Source organism: Pristiophorus japonicus, chromosome 22 (genome assembly GCF_044704955.1).
Source record: "Pristiophorus japonicus isolate sPriJap1 chromosome 22, sPriJap1.hap1, whole genome shotgun sequence".
NCBI classification, from domain to species: Eukaryota; Metazoa; Chordata; class Chondrichthyes; family Pristiophoridae; genus Pristiophorus; species Pristiophorus japonicus.
In genome coordinates this window covers 11972211-11997464 of record NC_091998.1, presented here as the reverse complement: position 1 = coordinate 11997464, position 25254 = coordinate 11972211, and the positions used below count along the sequence as shown (strand labels likewise).

Genomic DNA, 25254 nt, shown 5'->3' with positions numbered 1-25254 from the left:
TTGTGAGTTCAAGTCCCACTCCAGGGTCTTGAGCACAAAAATCTAGGCTGACGCTCCCAGTGCGGTGCTGAGGAAGTGCTGCTCTGTCGGAGGTGCTGTCTTTTGGATGAGACGCTAAACTGAGGCGCCGTCTGCCCTCTCAGGTGGACGTAAAAGATCCCATGGCACTATTTCGAAGAAGAGCAGGGGAGTTATCCCCGGTGTCATAGAAAATAGGTGCAGGAGTAGGCCATTCGGCCCTTCTAGCCTGCACCGCCATTCAATGAGTTCATGGCTGAACATGCAACTTCAGTACCCCATTCCTGCTTTCTCGCCATACCCCTTGATCCCCCTAGTAGTAAGGACTCATCTAACTCCTTTCTGAATATATTTAGTGAATTGGCTTCAACAACTTTCTGTGGTAGAGAATTCCACAGGTTCACCACTCTCTGGGTGAAGAAGTTTCTCCTCATCTCGGTCCTAAATGGCTTACCCCTTATCCTTAGACTGTGACCCCTGGTTCTGGACTTCCCCAACATTGGGAACATTCTTCCTGCATCTAACCTGTCTGAACCCATCAGAATTTTAAACGTTTCTATGAGGTCCCCTCTCATTCTTCTGAACTCCAGTCAATTCAAGCCCAGTTGATCCAGTCTTTCTTGATATGTCAGTCCCGCCATCCCGGGAATCAGTCTGGTGAATCTTCGTTTCACATCTTCAATAGCAAGAATGTCCTTCCTCAAGTTAGGAGACCAAAACTGTACACAATGTGTGGCCTCACCAAGGCCCTGTATAACTGTAGCAACACCTCCCTGCCCCTGTACTCAAATCCCCTCGCTATGAAGGCCAACATGCCATTTGCTTTCTTAACCGCCTGGACCAATATTTATCCCTCAATCAACATAACAAAAAAATGCAGATTATCTGGTCATTATCACATTGCTGATTGTAGGAGTTTGCTGTGTGCAAATTGGCTGCCATGTTTCCCACATTACAACAGTGACTATACTCAAAAAGTACTTCATTGGCTATAAAGTGCTTTGAGACGTCCGGTGGTCGTGAAAGGCGCTATATAAATGAAAGTCTTTCATTCTTTTATAAGCTATTGTAAAGGAGTTCAGATCACTCTTTCAGATGGTTGCCAGCAGCATTGGCCATTTTCCACATTTCATCATGTACTTTTTGTGTTTCATTTGGATTTACCATAAGCTGGAGTTAATGTTCTTAATGCCTTAGAACAGTCAGGATTCAGATACAAACTGCACTGCCAATACCGCTTGATTTAACACTGTGCATCATTGCCAAGTATTATTTCCCAATAATTAGGCAAACTGCGGGCTTCATCGTTCTCTGAACAGGCAGGCTGGGCTCTGATTTTTAAATCGAATGGGTTTTTTTTTCCACGGAGCTTGAATTGGGTCGAGCGGGAGGCCATAACCCTCGGGGCATAAATAAGGGAACTGGCCCGGCCAATTAAGGGAGATTTATTTCAATTGCATTCCCCGTGGGCAATCGCTCAGACGAAGCAGCCAAAGACCCTCGCTGTCTTTTGGCTTGCAGTGACAACCCTCTGGGAATCAGAGGGGAAACTGATCCTCCGAGCTGTGTGAGAATACGCACAAGAGCTCGAGTGAAAAGCGGCCAGACGGTACTTTATCTTAAAACCTTATGTAGAGTTTACTGTTTGCTGTTCCCTACGTAGATCAATCCTCTTCACTTCAGTTACGTGGAGAGACTGGAGATGCTGGGGTTGTTCTCCTCAGAGCAGAAAAAGTTTGAGAGGAGGTTTGATCGAGGTGTTCAAAAGCATGAGGGGGTCTAGACAGAGTAGATAGAGAGAGAAACCGTTCCCATTGGCGGAAGGGTCGAGAACCAGAGGACACAGACTTAAGGTGATTGGCAGAAGAACCAAAGGCGACACGAGGAAAAACCTTTTTACGCAGCGAGTGGTTGGGATCTGGAATGCGCTGCCTGAAAGGGTGGTGGAGGCAGACTCAGTCGTGGCTTTCAAAAGTGAATTGGATAAGTACCTGAAGGAAACACATTTGCAGGGCTACGGGGAAAGGGCGGGGGAGTGGGACTGGCTGAGGTGCTCGTGTAGAGAGCCGGCACGGGCTCGACGGGCCGAATGACCTCCTTCTGTGCTGTCACCATTCTAGGATTCTGTGACTTTTGAAACGGCCCTAAGAGTGCAAAACAGAATCTTAGATTGGCTCTTCTACCTTCCCCCAGTAATTCGGTTCCCTCTATTCTCAAAATTTATCCGAAAATTCTTCTGAGGCAAACACTTCCCCGCTGTACTGAGTTGCAGCAATGAGCTAAGGCAGCTGGAGAAGAACAAATCATTAGAGCAACTGTTGCTCCTGACATCTTTCCAGAAACCCTGACCGACTTTTCAAAGCTGTTTTGCACACGTTCCAGGAAAATGATTCCCAAGGCCTCGAATAAAGTGGGTACTTCTGTTTTGTGTTGGTGGTGATTGTGTGCGTTCTCACTGGGTTATAGTGTGTCGTTTCTTAATGGTGCACCTTTAACATTGCAGTACCTTGTTTGTTTGGCTCTGACCCCCATTTCCCCCCCCCCCCCACCCCCTGCCCCCACAAGCTCTCGCTTCGCCTTGGGGAGAGTTTGGTTGATAATCAATACTCAGCAATATTTCTAACATCTGACATTAACTGCAGGTTTAAAAAAAAAATGATTGAATGAGTAATATGCCAAACACGTAAACATGCCGATCTCAACCAAAGAGGTACTTTTCCAATTTTGCGTTCCTGGCAGGGAACCTGGGCCACCAGGAGCACTAATTGGAAATTGGGCCATGGTTAGCATTTTCCGGAATTGTTGATACGCACTCCAAGTGGGGCTTTTTAAGCTGCATGCGGTCATAAAATGAGCCCTCATTTATGTAATATTTACAGAACAGAACAAGCCACTCGGCCCAACAGGTTCGTGTCGGTGTTTATGCTCCACATGGGCCTCCTCGCACCCTTCTTCATCTCACCCCATTAACAAATCTTGCTAATCCTGTCTCCAGCATGTGTTTATATTATTATCGCATCCAACATATAATCAGCAATAGTGGTGGTCAAAAGCCAATTCACTTTCTCGTATAATTTTAATACCACTGGCTGTGGAGTTGCTTATTGGCGTCATGTCAGCCGTGGCTCAGTGGGCAGCACCCTTGCCGCTTGGGTCCGAAGGTTGTGGGTTCAAGCCCCACTCCAGGGACATGGGAATAAAAATCTCGGCTGACACTCCAGTGCAGTGCTGAGGGAGTGCTGCACTGTCGAATGAGAAGTTAAACGTCTTGGGTGGACGTGAAAGATCCCATGGCACTATTTCGAAGGAGAGCAGGGGAGTTATCGCTGGTGTCCTGGCCAATATTTATGCCTCAATCAACATCAGTAAAATAAATTATCTGGTCATTATCACATTGCTGTTTGTGGCAGCTTGCTGTCATCATACGCAGTCCCTCGAACGAGGATGACTTGCTTCCATATGAGTTCACAGATGTTTCAATGAAGGACCTGATGTTCCAGTCCTGAACTCCAGTTGAGGGGGTGGAAGATGCCTGTGCGTGGATTTTTTTAACGTGTGGTGACCGTTGCACATAGCCACCACACGGGCTTGCTGTACACGCAAATTGGTTGCCACGTTTCCTGCATTACAACAGTAACTACATTTCAAAAAGTACATCATTAGCTGTTAAGTTTTTTGGGACATCCGGTGTTTGTGAAAGGCGCTATATAAATGCAAGTCTTTCTTTCACCAGTAGCCTGGAGTGTGATTTTGTAATGTTTCAGTGTGGTCCTGATCTGAGGTCCTGCATGGAAATTCAACCCCTTCTGCCTCTACTTCTCGAGTTTTGAGGGCCTGACAGTCACCCTCTGCTACTCCAGCTCCAGTGTCTTGTGTAGGGTGCACACTTCCTGTCCACAAATCTTATTTCCTGTTGTCACGATTTTTGGTCACACCTTCATGTCAACATTTACCACCCCAACTTTCTACGCCAAATACTATTAGTATGTCAACTGTCACAATGTAGTTGCAGGCTCTGAACACTAGATGGATCTGTGGAGCACATTTCAAAATTTTCTCTCACATCCTCATTGCCATGTTGCGTGTGAAAAATAAACTGACCATGAGCGAGGCCACAGGCAATTTGCTTGTATTTTATAGAATTTCTTATTGATCAAGAAAACCAGGCGGGAAAGTGGAGCTGAGGTGAAAGGTCAACCATGATCTTATTGAATGGCAGAGCAGGCTCGAGGGACCACATGGCCTACTTCTGCTCCTAATTCTTTAGTTCGTATGTAATCCCCTCAATCATCCAACAGTGGTTCAAGCTGCTGTTTGTGAATGTTTCATGCATCAGTACCCAGTGAATCGAGAGATCTCATTCAAGCAAAAAGTGTTTCCTCATGAGGTGGCAATGCCACAATTGTATTTGCGGAGGAACAGGCTGAACAAGGGGCAGTTCTGCTTTTCCTCCTCCGATCTTTGCAGTACAACTATTGTTTCCTGTTGCCTGCAGCAGGGTGGAAATTCGGTGTGTTGGCGCCATCCGCTCACGCCCCAGAGGGGGCACTAACGGAGCGCTGAGCTATTCCCGCCTGAGCGCCGCGCTATCAGCGTCTGTCGCGAGCTTCAGTGAAGGTTTAGCCGGGGGGGGGGGGGGGCGGGGGGGGGGGTTGCTGTCGGCTGGCGCTGTGCTCACTTCTGCTGTCCACTGGGTGATGTCACCGATTGTGCGACGCCCACGTGGCGTGATGGTTGCGGAATTGACTGCTTTCGCCTACCGTGGCGCCTGCCGCCATTTCCGACGGGGAAAGCAATCGGTACATCGAGGATCCCGGGGCGGTGTCGTCCGGAGTGTAAGGTAAGTGACGGAATTGAATGCTTTTAACTTCTATTTATTTGTGGCAGCAGCGGGGCAGTAGGGCACTGAAATTTTCCACAAGATTTTTTTTTCCCCCCCTCTTCCAGGCGCAAGGATAAATGCATCCTCGCGTCAAAAAATGGAGTCGGCCTCCTGCGCCACCGATCCGTTAGCGGTCCACTCTCCTCTCGGGGCGAAACAACCGAATATCGCACCTGGAGGCGGTAGATACCGGCCGGTGCTAAGGTTAGCGACCAGGCAGTGTTACCGCCTCAAGGCGGGCAGCACCGAAATTTTCACCCACACAGACTCCACTCAAGGGCACTACACAACAGGCACTGTAACGGGGATTGTAACTCCCGGGCGGGAAGCAGGGGGAGAGGCGCCGGAAATTAACTCCCAGGAGGCGGAGTCGATTTTTTAACGGCCGAGCCACATGAGCATCCCTCCGGCCAATTGGTCGGTGGCCAGAGACTGACTGGCATTCGGCGTTGTGGTAAGTGGTGGTGGGGAGGAAGTGTGTGGGAGCGTTTCGCAGTATAACTGGGTGAGCCAGCCACAAGCAATCCACAGCTAGGCAAGTGCGACTAATGGGACTTATTAGAGCTGATTTTTCATTCAAATCAATTCAGTATTTTGTATGGAACAAACACAAGACCTCTGCCTATTATATCATCGTTTAAAAAGCGGTGGAGACTGAGCAGTGCAAGAGGATGGCAAACTCCCCATTTATCTTTCTGACCCGAGTTCAAATTTGGTTGGATGACAGCCAATACCCATCCGACAGCAACTGAAAAACTGAAAAACTGGAAACTGGATTCAGTGAAATCGGAAACACTGAAAAATGTCTGTGCAGCTCAAAATGGCCCAGCGGTAACTATGGTTGTGGTTTAAAGAAAAGCTACACTTTAAGGCGGGAGTGACGCTATTTTTAATGGATTTCAAATTTCAACCATTTGCTGAGAATGTCAATCGTGGGTTTCGGAAACCACCTGCCGTATTGTGAAGACCAACTTGTGATATTGCACTTGGTAAGGGAGGGGCACAAAAAGAAAGACTTGCATTTATATAGCGCCTTTCACGACCACCGGACATCTCAAAGCGCTTTACAGCCAATGAAGTACTTTTGGGGTGTAGTTACTGTTGTAATGTGGGAAATGCGGCAGCCAATTTGCCCACAGCAAGCTCCCACAAACAGCAATGTGATCATGACCAGATAATCTGTTTTTGTTATGTTGATTGAGGGATAAATATTGACCCAGGACACCGGGATAACTCCTTTACTCTTCATTGAAATAGTGCCGTGGGATCTTTTACATCCACCTGAGAGGGCAGACTGGGCCTCGGTTTAATGTCTCATCAGAAAGATGGCACCTCCGACAGTGCAGCACTCCCTCAGCACTGCACTGGGAGTGTCAGCCTAGATTTTTGTGCTCAAGTCCCTGGAGTGGGACTTGAACCCATAACCTTCTGACTCAGAGGCGAGAGTGCTGCCCACTGAGCCACGGCTGGCACTCCTTGTACCACCCTGGTACCAGGGTTTGCGCCTAGAGCCTCAGTGGACCCATCACTCTGTGATTGCTCCCTATTGCAACACGAGTCTCTTGCCCCATCACCCTGCGGTTCAGGGTGTCCTGGCACTCCTCTTGAGCATGAGATTGATTGGAACCATGACCCTTGACAATAGTTTCTGACTTTAGTTAAGACAAACATAATTTGTGATATAAACTATCATAAGAACATAAGAATTAGGAGCAGGAGTGGGCCATTCGGCCCCTCGAGCTTGCTCCGTATTTTCAATAAGATCATGGCTGATCTTCTACCTCAACTCCACTTTCCTGCACTATCCCCATTTCCCTTGATATCCCAAAATCTATCGATCTCTGTCTTGAATATACTCAATGACTGAGCCTCCACAGCCCTCTGGGGTAGAGAATTCCAAAGACTCACCCCCCCTCTGAGTGAAGACATTTCTCCTCATCTCAGTCCTAAATGGCTGACCTCTTATTCTGAGACTGTGACCCCTGGTTCTAGACTCCCCAGCCAGAGGAAACACCCTCCCTGCATCTACCCTGTCAAGCCCTGTAAGAATGTTGTATGTTTCAATGAGATCACCTTCTATTCTTCTAAACCCGAGAGAATATATGGGATCAATTTTGGCCAGGAGTTGCTCCGTTTATTTTGGAGTAACTTGGTTTTTCTGGCGTAACTTAAAAATCCCCATTTTCCACAATCAATTTGCACCAGTGTAACTGAGTTAGTTACAATTTTTATAGTTTTGTTTTTTTTCTCAAAAGGGGGCGTTACCAGCCACCTTCACTAGTTCTGCCTATTTAGACAACTTTGGCCAGCTAGTAGTTACTCCAAACCTACTTAGGCCAGCGTATGTGGCCACTTCAGAAAACCCTTGCGGAGAGTTGAAGAAATCAGCGCAGGTAGGTATATCGGAGGCCATTCGGCCTGGGATAGGGGCGGGAAGCGGAGAGGACCTGCCGGCATCTAAACCACCAAGCCTTACAAACCACCGAACCTTGCAAACAAAAAGTACTAAGAATTCAAGAAGAAATAAAAAATTGAAGTAAGTCCTACCTTCATCTTCAAACTCGGCCCGGGAAGGCAGAGGGCCAGCTGGTGCGGGAGGCCACTCAGCCTGGGCTAGGGGGCGGGCAGGAGAACCGATAGTGTTCCTGCCTGCTGATGATTTCTATCAGTTCTCCTGCCCGGCCGCCCCTTGCCCTGGCCGAGTGGCCTCCCTGTGCGATTTCTAAGATTAAAGTGATTGAAGCTTCAAATCGATGCATTTACCAAAGTAGGGTTAAGGCTTTTCAACGTGGGTATCTAAAGAAACATGCTATTTAAACTGATTGCATCGCCTGTTAATGCACACACAGCTCCCCAATAAGCAAATGTATTTTCCATTTTAAGTCCATAAACAGGCATTTTCCAATCAAATTATTAAAACTTCACATAATGTTTCTCCTCTACCCTCTTCCCCCATACATTTGCATGTTATCAAACACACTGCCACCCACCAACCTCTTCAGTGAGCAATTTGACACAGTCTGGCTCATATGCTTCATTTGGCCGGCATCGGGTCCCACACAGTGGCTGCAGCAAGACACGGAGAGGCTGGGGGCGAGGAGCTACTGCGCATGCGCGGACACTCCACTGCGCATGTGTAGATGTCCCAGCACTGTTTTCGGTGCAGGACGCTGGCTCCACCCTCGACTCGACTGGCCATGCTGCGCGACCACAGGGAAGAGGCCGGACAGTGGCCAAAGTAGGAAGGAAATTTTTCAGAGCACTTCTGAACGGAGAAAAGCGCCGAAATTGAGCCCCATAGACCTGGTGTATTCAATCTCTCCTCATTGGACAATCCCCCCATCCCAGGAATCAGTCTGGTGAACCTTCGTTGCACTCGCACTATGGCAAGTAAAAGAACATAACTTAACATAAGAAATAGGAGCAAGAGTCGGCCATTCGGCCCCTCGAGCCTGCTCTGCCATTCAATAAGATCATGGCTGATCTGGTCTTGGCCTCAACTCCACTTCCCTGCCCTCTCCCCATAACCCTTAAATATATTCAATGATCCAGCCTCCACAGCTCTTTGGGGTAGAGAATTCCAAAGATTCACAACCCTCTGAGAGAAGAAATCCCTCTTCATCTCCGTATATCCTTCTTTAGGTAAGGAAAGCGAAACGGTTCACAATACCCGAGGTGCGGTCTTACCAGGGCCCATATATAATTGCACCCCGACCTGTGTGAGAACACCATCGCAGGTCGGGGCTATAAATAGAGCTGGAGCGCCGGGCCCTGGAACATCGTGGGCGGAGGTGCGGCGAATGAGGGCCCAGGGGCAGCACGGAGCTGCCCACACTGGGATATGTGTGCGAACTAGGTCCGTGCAGCAGAGCAGGTCTCCAGTCGTCCTGGTTAACCCTTGCCATTGGATAAAGGCCTAGCTCTGTCAAGCCCGTGTGGTGGCTGATGTGCAACGGTCACCACACGTTAAAAAAAAAATCATGTACAAGCATCTTCCACCCCCTCAATTGGAGTTCAGGATTGGAACATCGGGTCCTTCATTGAAACATCTGTGAACTCTCGTGGAAGCAAGTCATCCTCGTTCGAGGGACCGCCTATGATGATAATGATATAATTGCAGTAAGACATCTTTACTCTTCTGAGCTGAGGGACTTGCGAGGGATAATTGCCCAAAATCTGAATTTGAGCTGTAAATATGCATTTGTTACAGAGGCCGAAGCGGACTCCTTGTGAAGCTGCTCGACATCCAAGAATTTCTTCTCACAGAGGGTGGTGAATCTTTGGAATTCTCTGCCCCAGAGAGCTGTGGAGGCTGGGTCATTGAATCTATTTAAGGAGGACATAGACAGATTTTTGAACGATAAGGGAGTGAAGGGCTATGGATAATGGGGAGCGGGCAGGAAAGTGGAGTTGAGGCCAAGACCAGGTATCAGCAAGTGTGTAACAGTGCTGAATAACGAACGTTAACTAAATAATCAGTTGCAGAAAAACAGAACCTAGCGTATTGAATGTGAAATACCAGTGTGGTTTGATGTTTCTAGTTTTCACATTTAAAATGAAGTGTCAAGTTTTAAGGCCATCTGGAAATAGCAGTGGGACCATCCATTCAGAAATGGCAGTGACTGAGGTAACGTATACAGACAGTTAATTGTGTGCAAGCCAGTGGTTTATATTTAGCACATGAGACAATAATGATGGGGGGCTGAGATTAAATGAAATGGACAGGGAATTGAGTAAGGAATTGTCAGTCAGATGGAAATACACACATAAATTCAAGGAAGTGAGCCGAGTGGCTAAGAGGCAGAGTGCATGTAAATTAAAGTATGAGGCGTGGGATTCACTCTTGACTTTAATGCTGGTCCAGCTTGTTACGGGGAGGTAACTTTTCAGACAATGAAAAAGTGGATTATTGGGGGCAGAAAAGGTTAGATTGTCATACCAATTTACATTAGGCACCCTCCAGTCCAATTTGGTGAGTACATACACTGCACTGCTCCAAATGAAACATTCATTGGTAAACACGTCGCATTGATTGTCGGACGAGAGTGGCCAAGTTGCCTTGTTTTGTGTTTTTATTGCGAGGTTGGGAGTTTCTGTCTTTTCCCTGCTCACTGTGCTGTGAAGGCTTGGTTTTAGAGCTACCATTTTAGCTGGCAGTTCTTATATTCTTCTCCTTCTGCCAATTTTAGCCCTGGCTCAGTGGGTAGCACCTTCGCTTCCGCGTCAGAAGGTTGTGGGTCCAAGTCCCACTCCAGAGGCTTGAGCACAAAAATCTAGCCTGACGCTGCCAGCGCAGTGCTGAGGGAGTGCCGCACTGTCGGAGGTGCCATCTTTCGGATGGGACGTTAAATCTCTCAGGTGGCACTATTTAGAAGCAGAACAGGGGAGCTCTCCCCAGTGTCCTGGCCAGTATTCATCCCTCAATCCGCATAAGAAAAACAGATTGTCTGGCCATATCACATTGCTGTTTGTGGGAGCTTACTGTGTGCCAATTCGCTGCCGCGTTTCCTACATGACAACAGGGACTGCACACCAAAAAGTACTTCATTGGCTGCAAAGTGCTTTGGGACGTCCGGTGGCCGTGAAAGGCGCTATATAAATGCAAAAGCAAAATACTGTGGATCCTGGAACTCTCAGCAGGTCAGGCAGCATCTGTGGAGAGAAACAGAGTTAACGTTTTGGGTCTGTGATCCTTTGTCTTGACAAAGAGTTCTGAGGAACGGTCACAGACAGACCCGAAACGTTAACTCTGTTTCTCTCCACAGATGCTGCCCGACCTATATAAATGCAAGCCTTTTTTTCTTTTCTCTCCTGAAGGAGCTGCCCGCTCTCTTAAGCACTGTTCCAAGGGCACAGTTCGCCCTCAGGTACCTCACCAACTTGTTTTTTTTTTCACGTGTGAGCCTTGGCAGTAAACTATTTCAACAACATAAGGGCGTTACAGCCATGGCTGATCCTGTTCTGACCCAATGTCCACGTATGTGCACTTCCAGCAGAAGGTCCTGGATAGGCATCAAGTGTTGGAGCTCCGTCTATTTTATCGCCCCCTGTCAAACCCACATTTCATAAGAAGATAAGAAATAGGAGCAGGAGTAGGCCATACGGCCCCTCGAGCCTGCTCTGCCATTCAGTAACATCATGGCTGATCTAATCATGGCCTCAAATCTAGTTCCCCGCCCGCTCCCCATAACCCTTCAATCCCTTATCTTTCAAAAATCTGTCTATTTCCACCTTAAATACATTCAATGACCCAGCCTCCACACTCTCTGGGGTAGAGAATTCCAAAGATTCACGACCCTCTAGGAGAAGAAATTCCTCCTCATTTCTGTATTAAATGGGCGACCCCTTATTTTGAAACTATGCCCCCTAGTTCTAGATTCCCCCCCGAGTGGAAACATCTTCTCTGCATCCAACCTGTCAAGCCCCCTCAGACTCTTATAGGTTTCAATAAGATCACCTCTAAACTCCAATGAGCATCCAACCTGCTCAACCTTTCTTCATACGAAACCCCTTCATCCCAGGAATGCGCCTATCATCGGATCTGAGGCCTTTCTGGTCCATGTGGTTCAGCTGCTGTCTGAACCTGTTGAGCCAATCACAGATAGAAAGCCTTTCTTGTTTGAGGGATGGCTGTCTCACTAGTTTTTCATTATCACTAGCAAATCGCATTGTATTGTTGCTCACACGAAATTGGGTAGTATGTTGTTTAATGAGGACCCAGAGTATTATACTATGAAATGCACAATGTATCATTGTGCTGATGTCTCTCTAACGTCAAAGTGTAATTGCTGCTAAGGAAACACTGTATTGAGGTCATTCAGAGCGTAATTGCTGCTTGGCGAGCATGTTTGCCAATTGAAAGGTTCGTGCAAATTTCCAGTTTCAGTCCTTGACTAGCTTTTTATTTAAGGTGGTTTGTCCCCTGTAACAAAGTGTGACATTTAAGGGCTGGATTTTCGGCTTTGATGATTTTGGGGTGGTAATGGCGGCGGGGCGATAAAGTTTGCGCCCGGGAACAGTTTGCGCCTCAATCTTCAAAATTGGGCAGCTGGGTCCTGTGTCTGGGGCGCAGCACTAAGGGAGGCATTGTACACCTCTCTTGGGCGTTAGCATGGGAAAATCCCGAGCTAAAGAGTCGCCAGGGAGCGCTCTGAGAGGGGCCTGGGGGAGAAAAAGAAACCTGGAAAAATCCCACATAAACATTCCCAATGCATAGCCCACGCCACCACACCATAAATCTCAATAAGAAATCAAAGAGAAAAATGATCACACTTACCTGAGAACGTTATTACTTAGCTCTCTGCAGTCGGTATATGTCGGCCCGCCCGCATTTACAGGCAGTCACTGCGGGGCGGACGGGTTGGGCGGGACTCAAAGTGCACGCCGGGGGCGTTGCACACCCGCGCAGCTCTTCCGGGCGGTACTGCTCCGCGCCACCGCAAAACCTGCCCCAAAAACCTCCACGGGGCGTTGGAGGCTGACCGCCCGGCCAGAAGACCTCATTGCCGCCGTTCTGGGGCGAAAAACGGAGCGCAAAGGACCGGAAAATCTGCCCCAAGGAGTGTGACAGAAGCATGTTAGATGCAAGATATGCAGGTGTAAATACAGAGATAGATGCAGTGACAATGATATCACTCCGCACACCTTTCATTCAACAGCCATGTTACAAGGCCTTGGCACCACTCGAATTACACCGCTTGATTGTAATATGCAATGAATATCAATAATAAACAGATTCAAGTATCAACAACGCTTGATGTTAAAATGGCATGTTGTACTGAAAAACACTCAAACACCTGGTCTTTCAGTTAAATGAAATCTTATTCTGGGAATCATCTTCTTATTAGGCGGTCCCTCGAATCTGGCGCGCTGAGCAGCGATAGATGATTCATCGCTGGCCTTAGCCACACAGCTGTTGCAATTTAGAGGTTTGAGTTGTTCTGTGAAAGCTGTGGTTGAATTACCAAACCACCGCCATTGCAAAAAAAAACCCTGTGCTTTTTATACTGATAGTGTCGCAGCATAAACACGTTTCCAAAAACAAAAACGTTTTTTTCGCCGTAAATAGTTTTCAGGGAAACTCTAAAAGGCAAATCATTTTCTGAACTTCTTCTAAAGACGCTTTCTCCTCCAATCTGTAGTCAACAACAACTTGACAAAAAGCAGGAAACTATAGACCAGTTAGCCTAACATCTGTGGTTGGGAAAATGTTGGAGTCCATTATTAAAGAAGCATTAGCAGGACATTTGGATAAGCAAAATTCGGTCAGGCAGAGTCAGCAGGGATTTGTGAAAGGGAAGTCATGTTTGACAAATTTGCTGGAGTTCTTTGAGGATGTAATGAACAGGGTGGATAAAGGGGAACCAGTGGATGTGGTGTATTTGGACTTCCAGAAGGCATTTGACAAGGTGCCACATAAAAGGTTACTGCACAAGATAAAAGTTCACGGGGTTGGGGGCAATATATTAGCATGGATAGAGGATTGGCTAACTAACAGAGAACAGAGAGTCGGGATAAATGGTTCATTCTCCGGTTGGCAACCAGTAACTAGTGGGGTGCCGCAGGGATCAGTGCTGGGACCCCAACTATTTACAATCTATATTAACGACTTGGAAGAAGGGACTGAGTGCAACATAGCCAAGTTTGCTGACGGTACAAAGATGGGAGGAAAAGCAATGCGTGAGGAGGACACAAAAAATCTGCAAAAGGACATAGACAGGCTAAGTGAGTGGGCAAAAATTTGGCAGATGGAGTATAATGTTGGAAAGTGTGAGGTCATGCACTTTGGCAGAAAAAATCAAAGAGCAAGTTATTATTTAAGTGGAGAAAGATTGCAAAGTGCCGCAGTACAGCAGGGGGGTACTTGTGCATGAAACTCGAAAGGATAGTATGCAGGTACAGCATGGCTAGGAAGGCCAAGGGTATCTTGGCCTTTATTGCAAAGGGGATGGAGTATAAAAGCAGTGAAGTCTTGCTACAGCTATACAAGGTATTGGTGAGACCACACCTGGAATACTGTGTGCAGTTTTGGTTTCCATATTTCCAAAAGGATATACTTGCTTTGGAGGCAGTTCAGAGAAGGTTCACTAGGTTGATTCCGGGGATGAGGGGATTGACTCATGAGGAAAGTTGCGTAGATTGGGCCTCTACTTATTGGAGTTCAGAAGAATGAGAGGTGATCTTATCGAAACGTACAAGATTATGAGGGGGCTTGACAAGGTGGATGCAGAGAGGATGTTTCCACTGATGGGGGAGACTAGAATTAGAGGGCATGATCTTAGAATAAGGGGCCGCCCATTTAAAACAGAGATGAAGAGGAATTTCTTCTCTGAGGGTTGTAAATCTGGAATTTGCTGCCTCGGAGAGCTGTGGAAGCTGGGACATTGAATAAATTTAAGACAGAAATAGTCAGTTTCTTGAACGATAAGGGATTATGGGGAACGGGCGGGGAAGTGGAGCTGAGTCCATGATCAGATCAGCCATGATCTTATTGAATGGCGGAGCAGGCTCGATGGGCCGTATGGCCTACTATTTCTTATATTCTTATGTATTTATATAGCGCCTTTAACGTAGTGAAATGTCCCAAGGTGCTTCACAGGAGTGTTTTAAGACAAAAATCTGACATGAACCACATAAGGAGATGATCAAAAGCTTGATCAAAGAGGTCGTTTTTAAGGAGCGCCTTAAAAGGTGAAAAGAGAGGCGGAGAGGTTTAGGAAGAGAATTCCAGCACTTGGGGGCCAAGGCAACAGAAGGCACGGCCACCAATGGTGGAGCGACTATAATCAGGAATGCTCAAGAGGGCAGAATTAGAGGAGCGCAGATATCTCTGGGGGGGGGGTGGGGGGAGGGGGGTTGTGGGGCTGGAGGAGATTACAGAGATAGGGAGGGATGAGGCCATGGAGGGATTTGAAAACAAGGCTGAGAATTTTGAAATCGAGGCGTTGCTTAACCGGGAGCCAATGTAGGTCAGCGAGCACAGGGTTGATGGGTGAGCGGGACTTGGTGCGAGTTAGGACATGGGCAACTGAGTTCTGGATGACCTCAAGTTTATATAAGGTAGAATGTGGGAGGCCAGCCAGGAGTGCGATGGAATAGTCAAGTCTCGAAGTAACAAAGGGCAGCAACCGCAGATCCCATTTCGCAAGTTCACTTGTGATGTTTTCATTTTCCATGCACAGCCCCCACATGAAATACAAGGGTTGAATCGTGTAGATATTTGCCTATTAGTCTGTTTATGCATAGGTGACGATGGGCAGTTGACATCTGGCTACCTCTAGTCTCGTCGCCGAGAGCATGCAGAAAACAAGCGCAGGCAGCGGAAGGAGCGTGCAGCAAACCAGACTTCCCCACCCACCCTTTCCTTCAACCACTGTCTGTCCCACCTGTGACAGGGACTGTAATTCCCGTATTGGACTGTTCAGTCACCTGAGAACTCACTTTTAGAGTGGAAGCAAGTCTTCCTCGATTTCGAGGGACTGCCTATGATGATGATGATGACCGATAGGATGGGAGATCATGCCTAAGAATCGGGAAATGGTCTGGATTTAATCCGTCTGTCTCTCACACTCGGGTAGATAGGAATCTCCATTGGTAAATTTCTAAAGCACTATTGATGGTAATACTGTATTTGGGCGAGGTCTCGATGTACAAGTTCCCCGCACTAACTACAGTGAGCAGAGTAAATCCAGTCAGTATCTGAAGTGACTATCTCACTATAGGTTAAATTTGCCAATGCCTTGCTCGATGGGGGCACAGATTGCGGGCTCATCTGTAACTCTATCTTCAACCAGTGCTGCTTTCAGGCAAGACTTTTGGAAGTGAGGATCAGTGAAGCTAACCTTACATTTCGTACAAACTAGGATACTAGTCTACACACGTTCAAGGTCCATCAGTCAGCCTTTAAGAGGGCTAGCTTTACATAGAATTGACAGCACAGAAACAGGCCATTCAGCCCAGTGCTCCATGCTGGTGTTAATGCTCCATATGAGCCTCCTCCCATTCTACTTCATCTTCCCTCCCTTCAACACAGCCTTCTATTCCTTTCTCCCTCATGTACTTATCTAGCTTCCCCTTAAATGCATCAAATAACTGCTTGGTAACGTGGTATGTGTATGCTTCGCTGGCAAGGCTGGCATTTATTGCCCATTCCAAATCGCCCTTGAGAAGGTGGTGGTGAGCCGCCTTGAACCGCTGGTGGTGAAGGTGCTCCCACAGTGCTGACTTTGTCGGGCTTTTTTTTTACAACTGAGCAGCTTGCTGGGCCATTTCAGAGGATCTGTGGGTCTGTCTGGAGTCACATATAGGCCAGACCAGTTAAGGGTGGCAGATTTACTTCCCTAAAGGACATTAGTGAACCAGATGGGTTTTTACGACAGTCCGCTAGTTTCATGGTCACCATTACTGATAGGCAGCGACTGCTGCCAACGCAGTTGAAGCAGTTGTATATGTGCAGTCTCTGTTTTTTTGGGTTGTTCACTCTGGGACACACGGATGCTGGGGAAACAAAGCAGAAATAGCAATGATAGCAATATTACAACATTGTACATTAATACATGAACCAGGTTTTTGCGCAGAAGCTTCCTGTCGTTGACCACAGCTTCCTGTTCATTGGCAGCCATCGCTCTGTTACCAACATTAGCTTTTTTAATTACAGATTTATTTTATTAACTGAATTTAAATTCCCCAGCTGCCGTGGTCATGGACCGCAGCAACAGGGCAACTTAGATGGACTGAATGGGTTTTTTCTTGTTCCTTCTTACTTAGTGGTGTGAAAAGGACTGTTAGAAACATAGAAATTAGGTGCAGGAGTAGGCCATTCGGCCCTTCAAGCCTGCACTACCATTCAATAAGATCATGGCTGATCATTCAACCTCAACACCCCTTTCCTGCTTTCTCACCATACCTCTTGATCCCTTTAGCCGTAAGAGCCATATCTAACTCCCTTTTGAATATATCTAATGAACTGGCCTCAACAACTTTCTGCGGTAGAGAATTCCACAGGTTAACAACTCTCTGAGTGAAGAAGTTGCTCTTCATCTCAGTCCTAAATGACTTACCCCTTATTCTTAGACTGTGACCCAATGTTCTGGAACTCCCCAGCAACAGAAACATTCTTCCTGCCTCTAACCTGTCCAATCCCATCAGAATTTTATATGTTTCTATGAGATCCCCTCTCATTCTTCTAAACCCCAGTGGATACAAGCCCAGTTGATCCAGTCTCTGCTCATATGTCAGTCCTGCCATCCCGGGAATCAGTCTGGTGAACCTTCGCTGTACTCCCTCAATAGCAAGAACGTCCTTCCTCAGATTAGGGGACCAAAACTGAACACAATATTCCAGGTGTGGCCTCACCAAGGCCCTGTACAACTGCAGTAAGACCTCCCTGCTCCTATACTCAAATCCTCTAGCTATGAAAGCAAACATGCCATTTGCCTTCTTCACGCCTGCTGTACCTGCATGCCAAACTTCAATGACTGATGTACCATGACACCCAGATCTCGTTGCACCTCCCCTTTTCCTAATCTGCCACCATTCAGATAATATTCTGTCTTCCTGTTTTGCCACCAAAGTGGATAACCTCACATTTATCCACATTATACTGCATCTGCCATGCATTTGCCCACTCACCTAACCTGTCCAAGTCACCCTGTAGTCTCTTAGCATCCTCCTCACAGCTCACACTGCCACACAGCTTAGTGTCATCTGCAAACTTGGAGATATACATTCAATTCCTTCATCCAAATCATTGATGTATATTGTAAATAGCTGGGGTCCCAGCACTGAACCCTGCGGCACCCCACTGGTCATTGCCTGCCATTCTGAAAAGGACCTGTTTATTCCGACTCTCTGCTTCCTGCCTGCCAACCAGTTCTCTATCCATGTCAATACATTATCCCCAATACCATGTGCTTTAATTTTGCACACTAATATCTTGTGTGGGACCTTGTCAAAAGCCTTTTGAAAGTCCAAATACACCACATCCATTAGTTCTCCCTTGTCCACTCTACTAGTTACATGCTCAGAAAATTCTAGAAGATTTGTCAAGCATGATTTCCCTTTCATAAATCCATGCTGATTTGGACCGATCCGGTCACTGCTTTCCAAATGCGCTGCTATTTCATCTTTAATAATTGATTCCAACATTTTCCCCACCACCAATGTCAGGCTAACCGGTCTATAATTACCCATTTTCTCTCTACCTCTTTTTTAAAAATGTGGTGTTACATTAGCTATCCTCCAGTCCATAGGAACTGATCCAGAGTCAATAGAATGTTGGAAAATGATCACCGATGCATCCACTATTTCGAGGGCCACTTCCTTAAGTAGTCTGGAATGCAGCCTATCAGGCCCTGGGGATTTATCGGCCTTCAATCCCATCAATTTCCCTAACACAATTTCCTGACCAATAAGGATTTCCTTCAATTCTTTCTTTTCACTAGACCCTCGAACCCCTAGTATTTCCGGAAGGTTATTTGTGTCTTCCTTCGTGAAGACAGATACAAAGTATTTGTTGAATTGGTCTGCCATTTACTTAGGTAGTGACTGAAGTCGGTCTGCATTGAGAATATTGCCGTGGCAAGTGATGGTTCAGGGGACCCTCATTCATAAAAAATGGAGGAAGAAGCTGCAATGGGCATCAAAAGGGAGGATTGATTTAAAAAAAATCTAAATCGGAGCTTCCCAAGATTTACTTAGTGCATACCCCTTTCCAGATCTACCAACAGCCCTCACACCCCCACCAACATACAGGTTTAATATTTTAACCCATTTAATACCCAGACATTGTACAAAGCGGTTTGGTACAATGGAGTGGCTCACTCGGCCATTTCAGGGGGCAGTTAAGAGTCAACCGCATTGCTGTGGGTCTGGAGTCAAATATAGGCCAGACCGGGTAAGGGCGGCAGATTTCCTTCCCTTGGAGGTGAGGGCTCTGTACGTCACCATCTCTGTGTATCTGTGTTCCCATTGGTACATCTTGAAGTAAATTAACTGCTTTATCCAACAAATTCCCACACAGTTTCAAAGCTCTGCCCGAGTAGCCTATTATAAAAATGCAATCAATAAATAAAAGAAAGAAGGATTTATACTGTGCCTTTCACGACCACCAGACGTCTCAAAGCGCTTTACAGCCAATGAAGTACTTTTGGAGTGTAGTCACTGTTGTAATGTGGGAAATAAAGAAAATAATTAACAGATAAAATTCACAGTAGGACAATTTCTCCCACGTACCCCTCAGCGATGTCTTGCATACCCCAGGGATAGGCGTACCGCAGGTTAGGAACCCCCTTCTCTAAATAAAAGAAAGCAGCTGTTATATCCTGTAAGCTTATACAAAAGCAAAATACTGCGGATGCTGAAAATCTGAAATAAAAACAGAAAATGCTGAAAATCTCAGCGAGTCCAGCCGCATCTGTGGAGAGAAAAACAGAGTTAACGTTCCAGGTCGATGACCCTTCGACACAACTGGCAAATGTTCAAAAAGAACAGATTCTTAAGGAGCACTGAAAGGGGAAGGGGAGCAAAGAACAAAAGGGGGAGGTCTATGATAGGGTGAAAAGAGGAGAGATTTGAGAGACAAAAGGGATGATGGGCCGACTTGAGATGTTGATGGCGAAGTTAGAAAAAGATTAGTCTAGATAGGGTATATTATACAAGTTGAACCTCCCTTATCGAGCACCCTCGGGACCTGGGCTGTGCCGCATAAGGGATTTTGCCAGATAAAGGGAGGTCAGCCCGAGGGGGAGGGTGGCGGGGTGGTCGGTGCCCCGGGCGGGCCCAAAGTGTCGGCGGGCCCCAAGGTCGGGTGGAGGTCGGCCACGTTCTGCGCATGCGCCCCCGACCACTAGAATCATGCCGGACGAGGGGTGGTCCTGGATAAGGGAGTCCCAACCTGTATAAGCTGAAATACTTGCTAGGTGGGCAAAGTGTCAATATTTTCCAAAAAATGATCTTAAAAAGCACATGATGGCAGGTTCTTTGGGCCATGGTGTAGTTTGTGCGTGTTTGGTCGTCATTCATTATTTTTTTTTAAATTTGTACCTTTTATCCTCCTCCTTTTCCAGAGGCCCCTGGAGAAGCCTGACGGACTGGACGTGTCAGACCAGAGCAAGGAACATCCCCAGCACCTATGCGAGAAGTGCAAAGTCCTGGGCTATTACTGTCGCCGGGTGCAGTGAGTGGAGTGCCAGCCCTTGTAACCACCACCAATCAACAACCCCCCCCGCCCCAAACCCTCTGCCAGCCTGCCTCCCTCCCCCAACACTGCTTAATAGTCCTCGGACCACACTCAGCCGAAAGAAGAATTCACCAAAATCTCGCTCTAAACAGCAAACTAATAGGCCTTAAATTGGTAGAATGTGACTCTTTTTCCTGTGTACGTGTATATTTTCCAGGTTGTATTTATAGTATTATTAACTACCAGAAACAGTATTACCAATCGCAGTTTAAAGTGGCACCTTAAATGGGGGTGTCTTGCCTATTCTTTGTTTACAGAGACGTTGTACCAAGTGCGAAGGGGGGTGGGGGGAGTACATAATGGGCTGATATTTTAAACCAAACCCCTTCTGTGCCATTACTAACCATTAAGCCAATAATACAAGTCCATTTGCTGTGAAATGTCACATGGCATGAGAACGTTGACCCTTCCCCCACCCCCCGAGCTCTTTGTTTCAAGAAAGCTGGCAAGCATCAGTATTAGAGTAGTTAAAAAAATAAAATATGGTTATTGGCAAGTGATTACAATGATGACTGACAATATGTGTCTGGTATTGTAGAGAATCGTGAGTAGGTTGAAATGTAGGCACGAGAATAGAGGCAAAGGTATGGTTAACCCTAAGAGTACTGAGTAATATTTTTGTACAGTGCAGTACATTATTGCAATTGTTGATACCTCCTTGGGCATCCCATCAAAAACAGCGTCTCCAGCAGTGGCAAAATACAATACTGTGAATTTCTGTAAGAACTTTTAAACCCTTTCGATAATTCAATCGCAGAACACTAAGTGCCTTCGTAACTTATATCATTAACTTATCTTTGGAGTTCAGTTTTTTTTTTAATTTTATTCCTCTGTCCTATCATTTTGTTTAAATAAATCATGTTTTCCACTTTGTATGCGTCCCACCCTTCCCAACAACCAAAAGCATATTTCCTCTGAGCTGACATCTGGTTGGCGTCCTTTCCAGTGCTGTTTTGCGATTGGCCACTAAGTGGTTCAAGGCAGCAAGCTGGAGTGACTGCCCTCTCTGATTTGCCCTCCGCATGGGGAAGTCTTTGCTCAGATACCGTTCCCCCTGACCGAGATTGATGTGTATGAAGAGGGGACAGGGAGGGGGATGAGGAGAATCAGCACGGGTCTCATGTTGTACCACAGCATGTCCATCTCCTAGTGCACTGCCACCTCCTTAGTTAGGGTAGAGCTGTCCCACCGAGCGATGAAGGCAGCAGGATGCCATTGTGCATTTGCTCCCCCTTCCCCAAAGTATCAGCACTTTTCCAGATGCGTAAGGATGTTACACAACAGTTGCAATACTGGGGTAACATCAAACAGTGATTAACAAACAAGGAGACCCTTAGAACATCTTGGAACTCAATATTAATGCACGGCTTTATGTTACAAAGTGATCAATCACATGACTTGAAGAAGTGTAGTATTGTCCCCACATATAAGTATTGAGACATATTCTTCACATTTCAGGTCTTGCACGGAAATTCCTTTGTCACAGTCTTTTAAAAAGTAGTCAACGATAAGCCAATCTATGATTTGAGAATCTGTGAAAAGCAATTGATCTTTAATTTACCTGAAGAAGGTACACTAACTTCACCTTGTGACTTTCAAGGGACTCACCAAGATCCACATAATTGCACATTACCAGCAGGACAGAACTGTGGCCCTGGATTTTGCGGTCAGCGTCGAACAAACGGCGCCACCGGTTCATTACACTTACACTTGCCCACAGACTTTCTGCGGGCTTTTGCACTGGAACCTGCGGTGATTAGAATTCCAAAACAGCGTGGCAACCTCTACAGGGGTCTGGCACCTGTGTGAACAGGACAAGGCACTGTGTGTCTCCTTAACCAATCAGATTAAAGAATCCTTAATGAGGCACGCAGAGTCTAAACCAGGAAGTGTATGTTAGACTAATTAATTCAATGCCAAACCATGTACAGAAAGGGAAATAAAGAAAGGGAATGACGGGTGGGATTAAGAGAGAGATAAAAGAGATAGAAAGAAAACATTTTTAAAGAAATTATTTACATTTTTAAAACTCTCCAACAATAATTAAAATCTGAAGGAATGAGACTCCACACTTGTAAAATGTAGTTTTCAGTGCCAGAGAGGTTGTTTGGCAGAAATTAAGACTTAGCACGCCGTTAAAAATGTACTGACACTTGAATGGATAAGCCTTAACTTGCCCTGGCGTGTTTAGTGGGTATCTAGTGGGTAAGTACACAACTTCACGCCCTTCACATGTTTGAATGTCGAGTCTCTCGGCGAGATACTGTTATAGCACAGCTTCTGGAGGAGCAGGGAAACTCGGGCAGCAACGTCCTGATTTCCGGATTTAACATACGCGCACGTGTGCGGCCACTGGAAGTTGCGGTCCGATTTGCTCATTAATAATGGGGAGCGCCGATAGCCTCATTGTTCATTTACCGCAAAATCCGGGCCCTTGTGTTTTACATGGATTGAAGTTCCTGCTCCTATAAAACTGCATTTCCTCCAGCCTACTCTGAGCACCTCGGCATTGTGCATTCGACAGCAATATCAAAGAGAGAACTGAGCTGCAAGGGGAATAGGATTACAGAGCACCTTTTTGACATTTTGTAATGCTTGAATTCCTCAGATAAATTTTAATTGTCACCATTTAGGCCTTTTTTCTTCTATTGCAAAATGCTGTTTCTTCAGACCGCAACGCACTGTGACCTTTTTACTCTACGCACTGTTACGATGCCTCACCGAGACGAGCAGCTGCCTTACATTTTGTTACAAGCCATTAAAGTCATAGAACAAAAATGCAAAAACTGCTGGGGACGTAAAATACTGCTGGAAATTTGCAGTCGGCCTGTCGGCATCTGTAAAAAGAAACGATAATATTTCAGGTATCTTTCCTGCAGCAGAACTGAAGGCTGACAGATAAATGAGCTTTGCGTTCAATTTTTCATCCCCCTCTATTGCAAAACTGCCTCTTTATCTTTCAGACAAGATCTTGCTGATCAAGGATTGTCTGTTCTGTGTACAGGTGCTGACTGGCCAGATGTGCATTTCAAACATTTACTGCTTTTACACTGTTTCAGTCCATTGGTTAAAACACACTGCTTTTATTTGATGGTGGCTATGAGGAATCGCCAGTACAGACTTGTGACCTGCCACTCTGTGATGCCCAGATAGTTCAGCGTTTGCTAATATACGTTGCTATTATCTGAAGGGTCAGCTAAAACGTTCCTCACTGGGCGCATCTGTGATCAAAGAGACCGTGATGATGCGGGTGAAACGGACAAGTCAGTGGGTAACAAAGATTGACCATATTATTGACTTGTATCCTCACTGTTGCTAAACGGACTTGCGATGGAATATTTTGGGTCAAGCTCTCAAGCCCTCCCCCATCCCAGACACACACACACCCACACAAAACCCCACACATACACACAAATCTCCACACACACACATCTCCCCCACCCCAGACACACAAACCCCCACACACACACATCTCCCCCCCCCCCCCACACACACACACCTCCCGCCCCCACACAAACACACACACAAACCCCCACACACACACATCTTCCCCCCCCCACACAAACACACACACACACAAACCCCCACATACACACCACTCCCCCGCCACACAAACCCCCACAAACAAACCCCCACACAAACACACCCCACACACACACACACATCTCCCCCCCCACACACACAAACCCCCACACACACATCTCCCCCCCACACACACAAACCCCCACACACACACCTCTCCCCCCCCACACAAACACACTCACAAACCCCCCCACACACACATCTCCCCCACCCCAGACACACACACATATCTTCCCCCCCACACTCACACACACACACACACACACACATACCTCTTCGCCACCCCAACACACGCACACCCCTCCCCCACCCCAGACTCACACACACACACACACATCTCCCCCATCTCAGACACACACACACACATCTCCCCCCCACACACACAAACACACACACACACACACACACACCTCCCCCACCCCAGACACACACACATGCACACATCTCCCCCACCCCAGACAGACACACACACGCATCTCTCCCACCCCAGACACACACACAAACACACACACACACACACACATCTCCCCCACCCCAGACACACACGGACTTATTCTGTCAGCCAAACATGAAGAAATACAGAGCGCGCCTGAGAAAGTCCACGACCCACAGCCCTGCCTCCATGCCCTCTCTGAAAATGTGGGGCAATGTCGAGCAGCCTCTTCTGGAAGAAAGATTATCGGTCGGAACAAGTTACAGAACGATCCAAAGCACAGCTCCCACCCCAGCCCTGAAAACTGGCACCCGGTGTGAGCTGCACTTTGCCCACTTGGAGGGGAAAGCGCGGTTCCAGGCCTCAGTGACAATCAGTGGGCCCACACAAACAGCCATCTGATTTTCATACACTTTACTCTGGGTCGTCACCGGGAGGTGGACGGCCCGAGTCCGGGCGGCTGGGCCAGGGAGATGGCAAGGCTGCGGGTCCCATGCCCTCCACACCCTCGCTGCTGACAGAACTATTAACTCAGTACTTAAAGGGTTAACCAAGAGAGACATGCCAGAAAACTGACAAGAAACGTATACGCTAAGTATGTGAGTGTGAAAGTGAGGTTTTTAAAGGACAATCAAGAAAAAGAACAGTGTGGAGTTTTTTTTTAGCCGTACTGGATATATTTACTCATATATGATGTATTCTGAATTCTGCTTACAGATGTATTTATCTTAAGTATTACTTGACTATAGTCCTTTTGTTTGGATTTTTATACTATCTGTGTATTTTGAAAACCTTCTAGATGTTAAAAATTTTAATGTTAACAAATATTTCTTATAAAGCCAAGTTCCTATCTATCTAAGTTCCTGTTTATCTTTGCAGTAACCTTTTTGTATATATTCAAGGGGCATGAATTTTAGGGTCCTTGTTTTTTGAAATAATGTGGAACTTTTTTTTTAAAAAAAGATATTTTTTTTCTCGAAAGACCTTTTCTACTAAATTACTAACACAGCTGAGTGTTTTTTTTTCTTGAATATTTTACAAATCAAGGTTCTAGCCGGAAGAAAATATTATTTATCTGAAGAAGTTCTGTCTTTTTTCTAC

The 25254-nt window shown here is 46.5% G+C and overlaps 1 protein-coding gene across 1 annotated transcript in view; it reads left to right on the top strand.

Annotated features, from left to right (window-relative positions):
• zcchc24 (zinc finger, CCHC domain containing 24) overlaps window positions 1-20085 on the top strand; it is a 284924-nt gene extending 264839 nt beyond the window's left edge. The window contains exon 4 of the mRNA XM_070865632.1: window positions 19966-20085. Within this exon, the coding sequence (XP_070721733.1) occupies window positions 19966-20079 (114 nt within the window). The 3' untranslated portion in view covers window positions 20080-20085. The remainder of the gene's footprint in view (window positions 1-19965) is intronic.
• Window positions 20086-25254: the final 5169 nt, after the last annotated feature.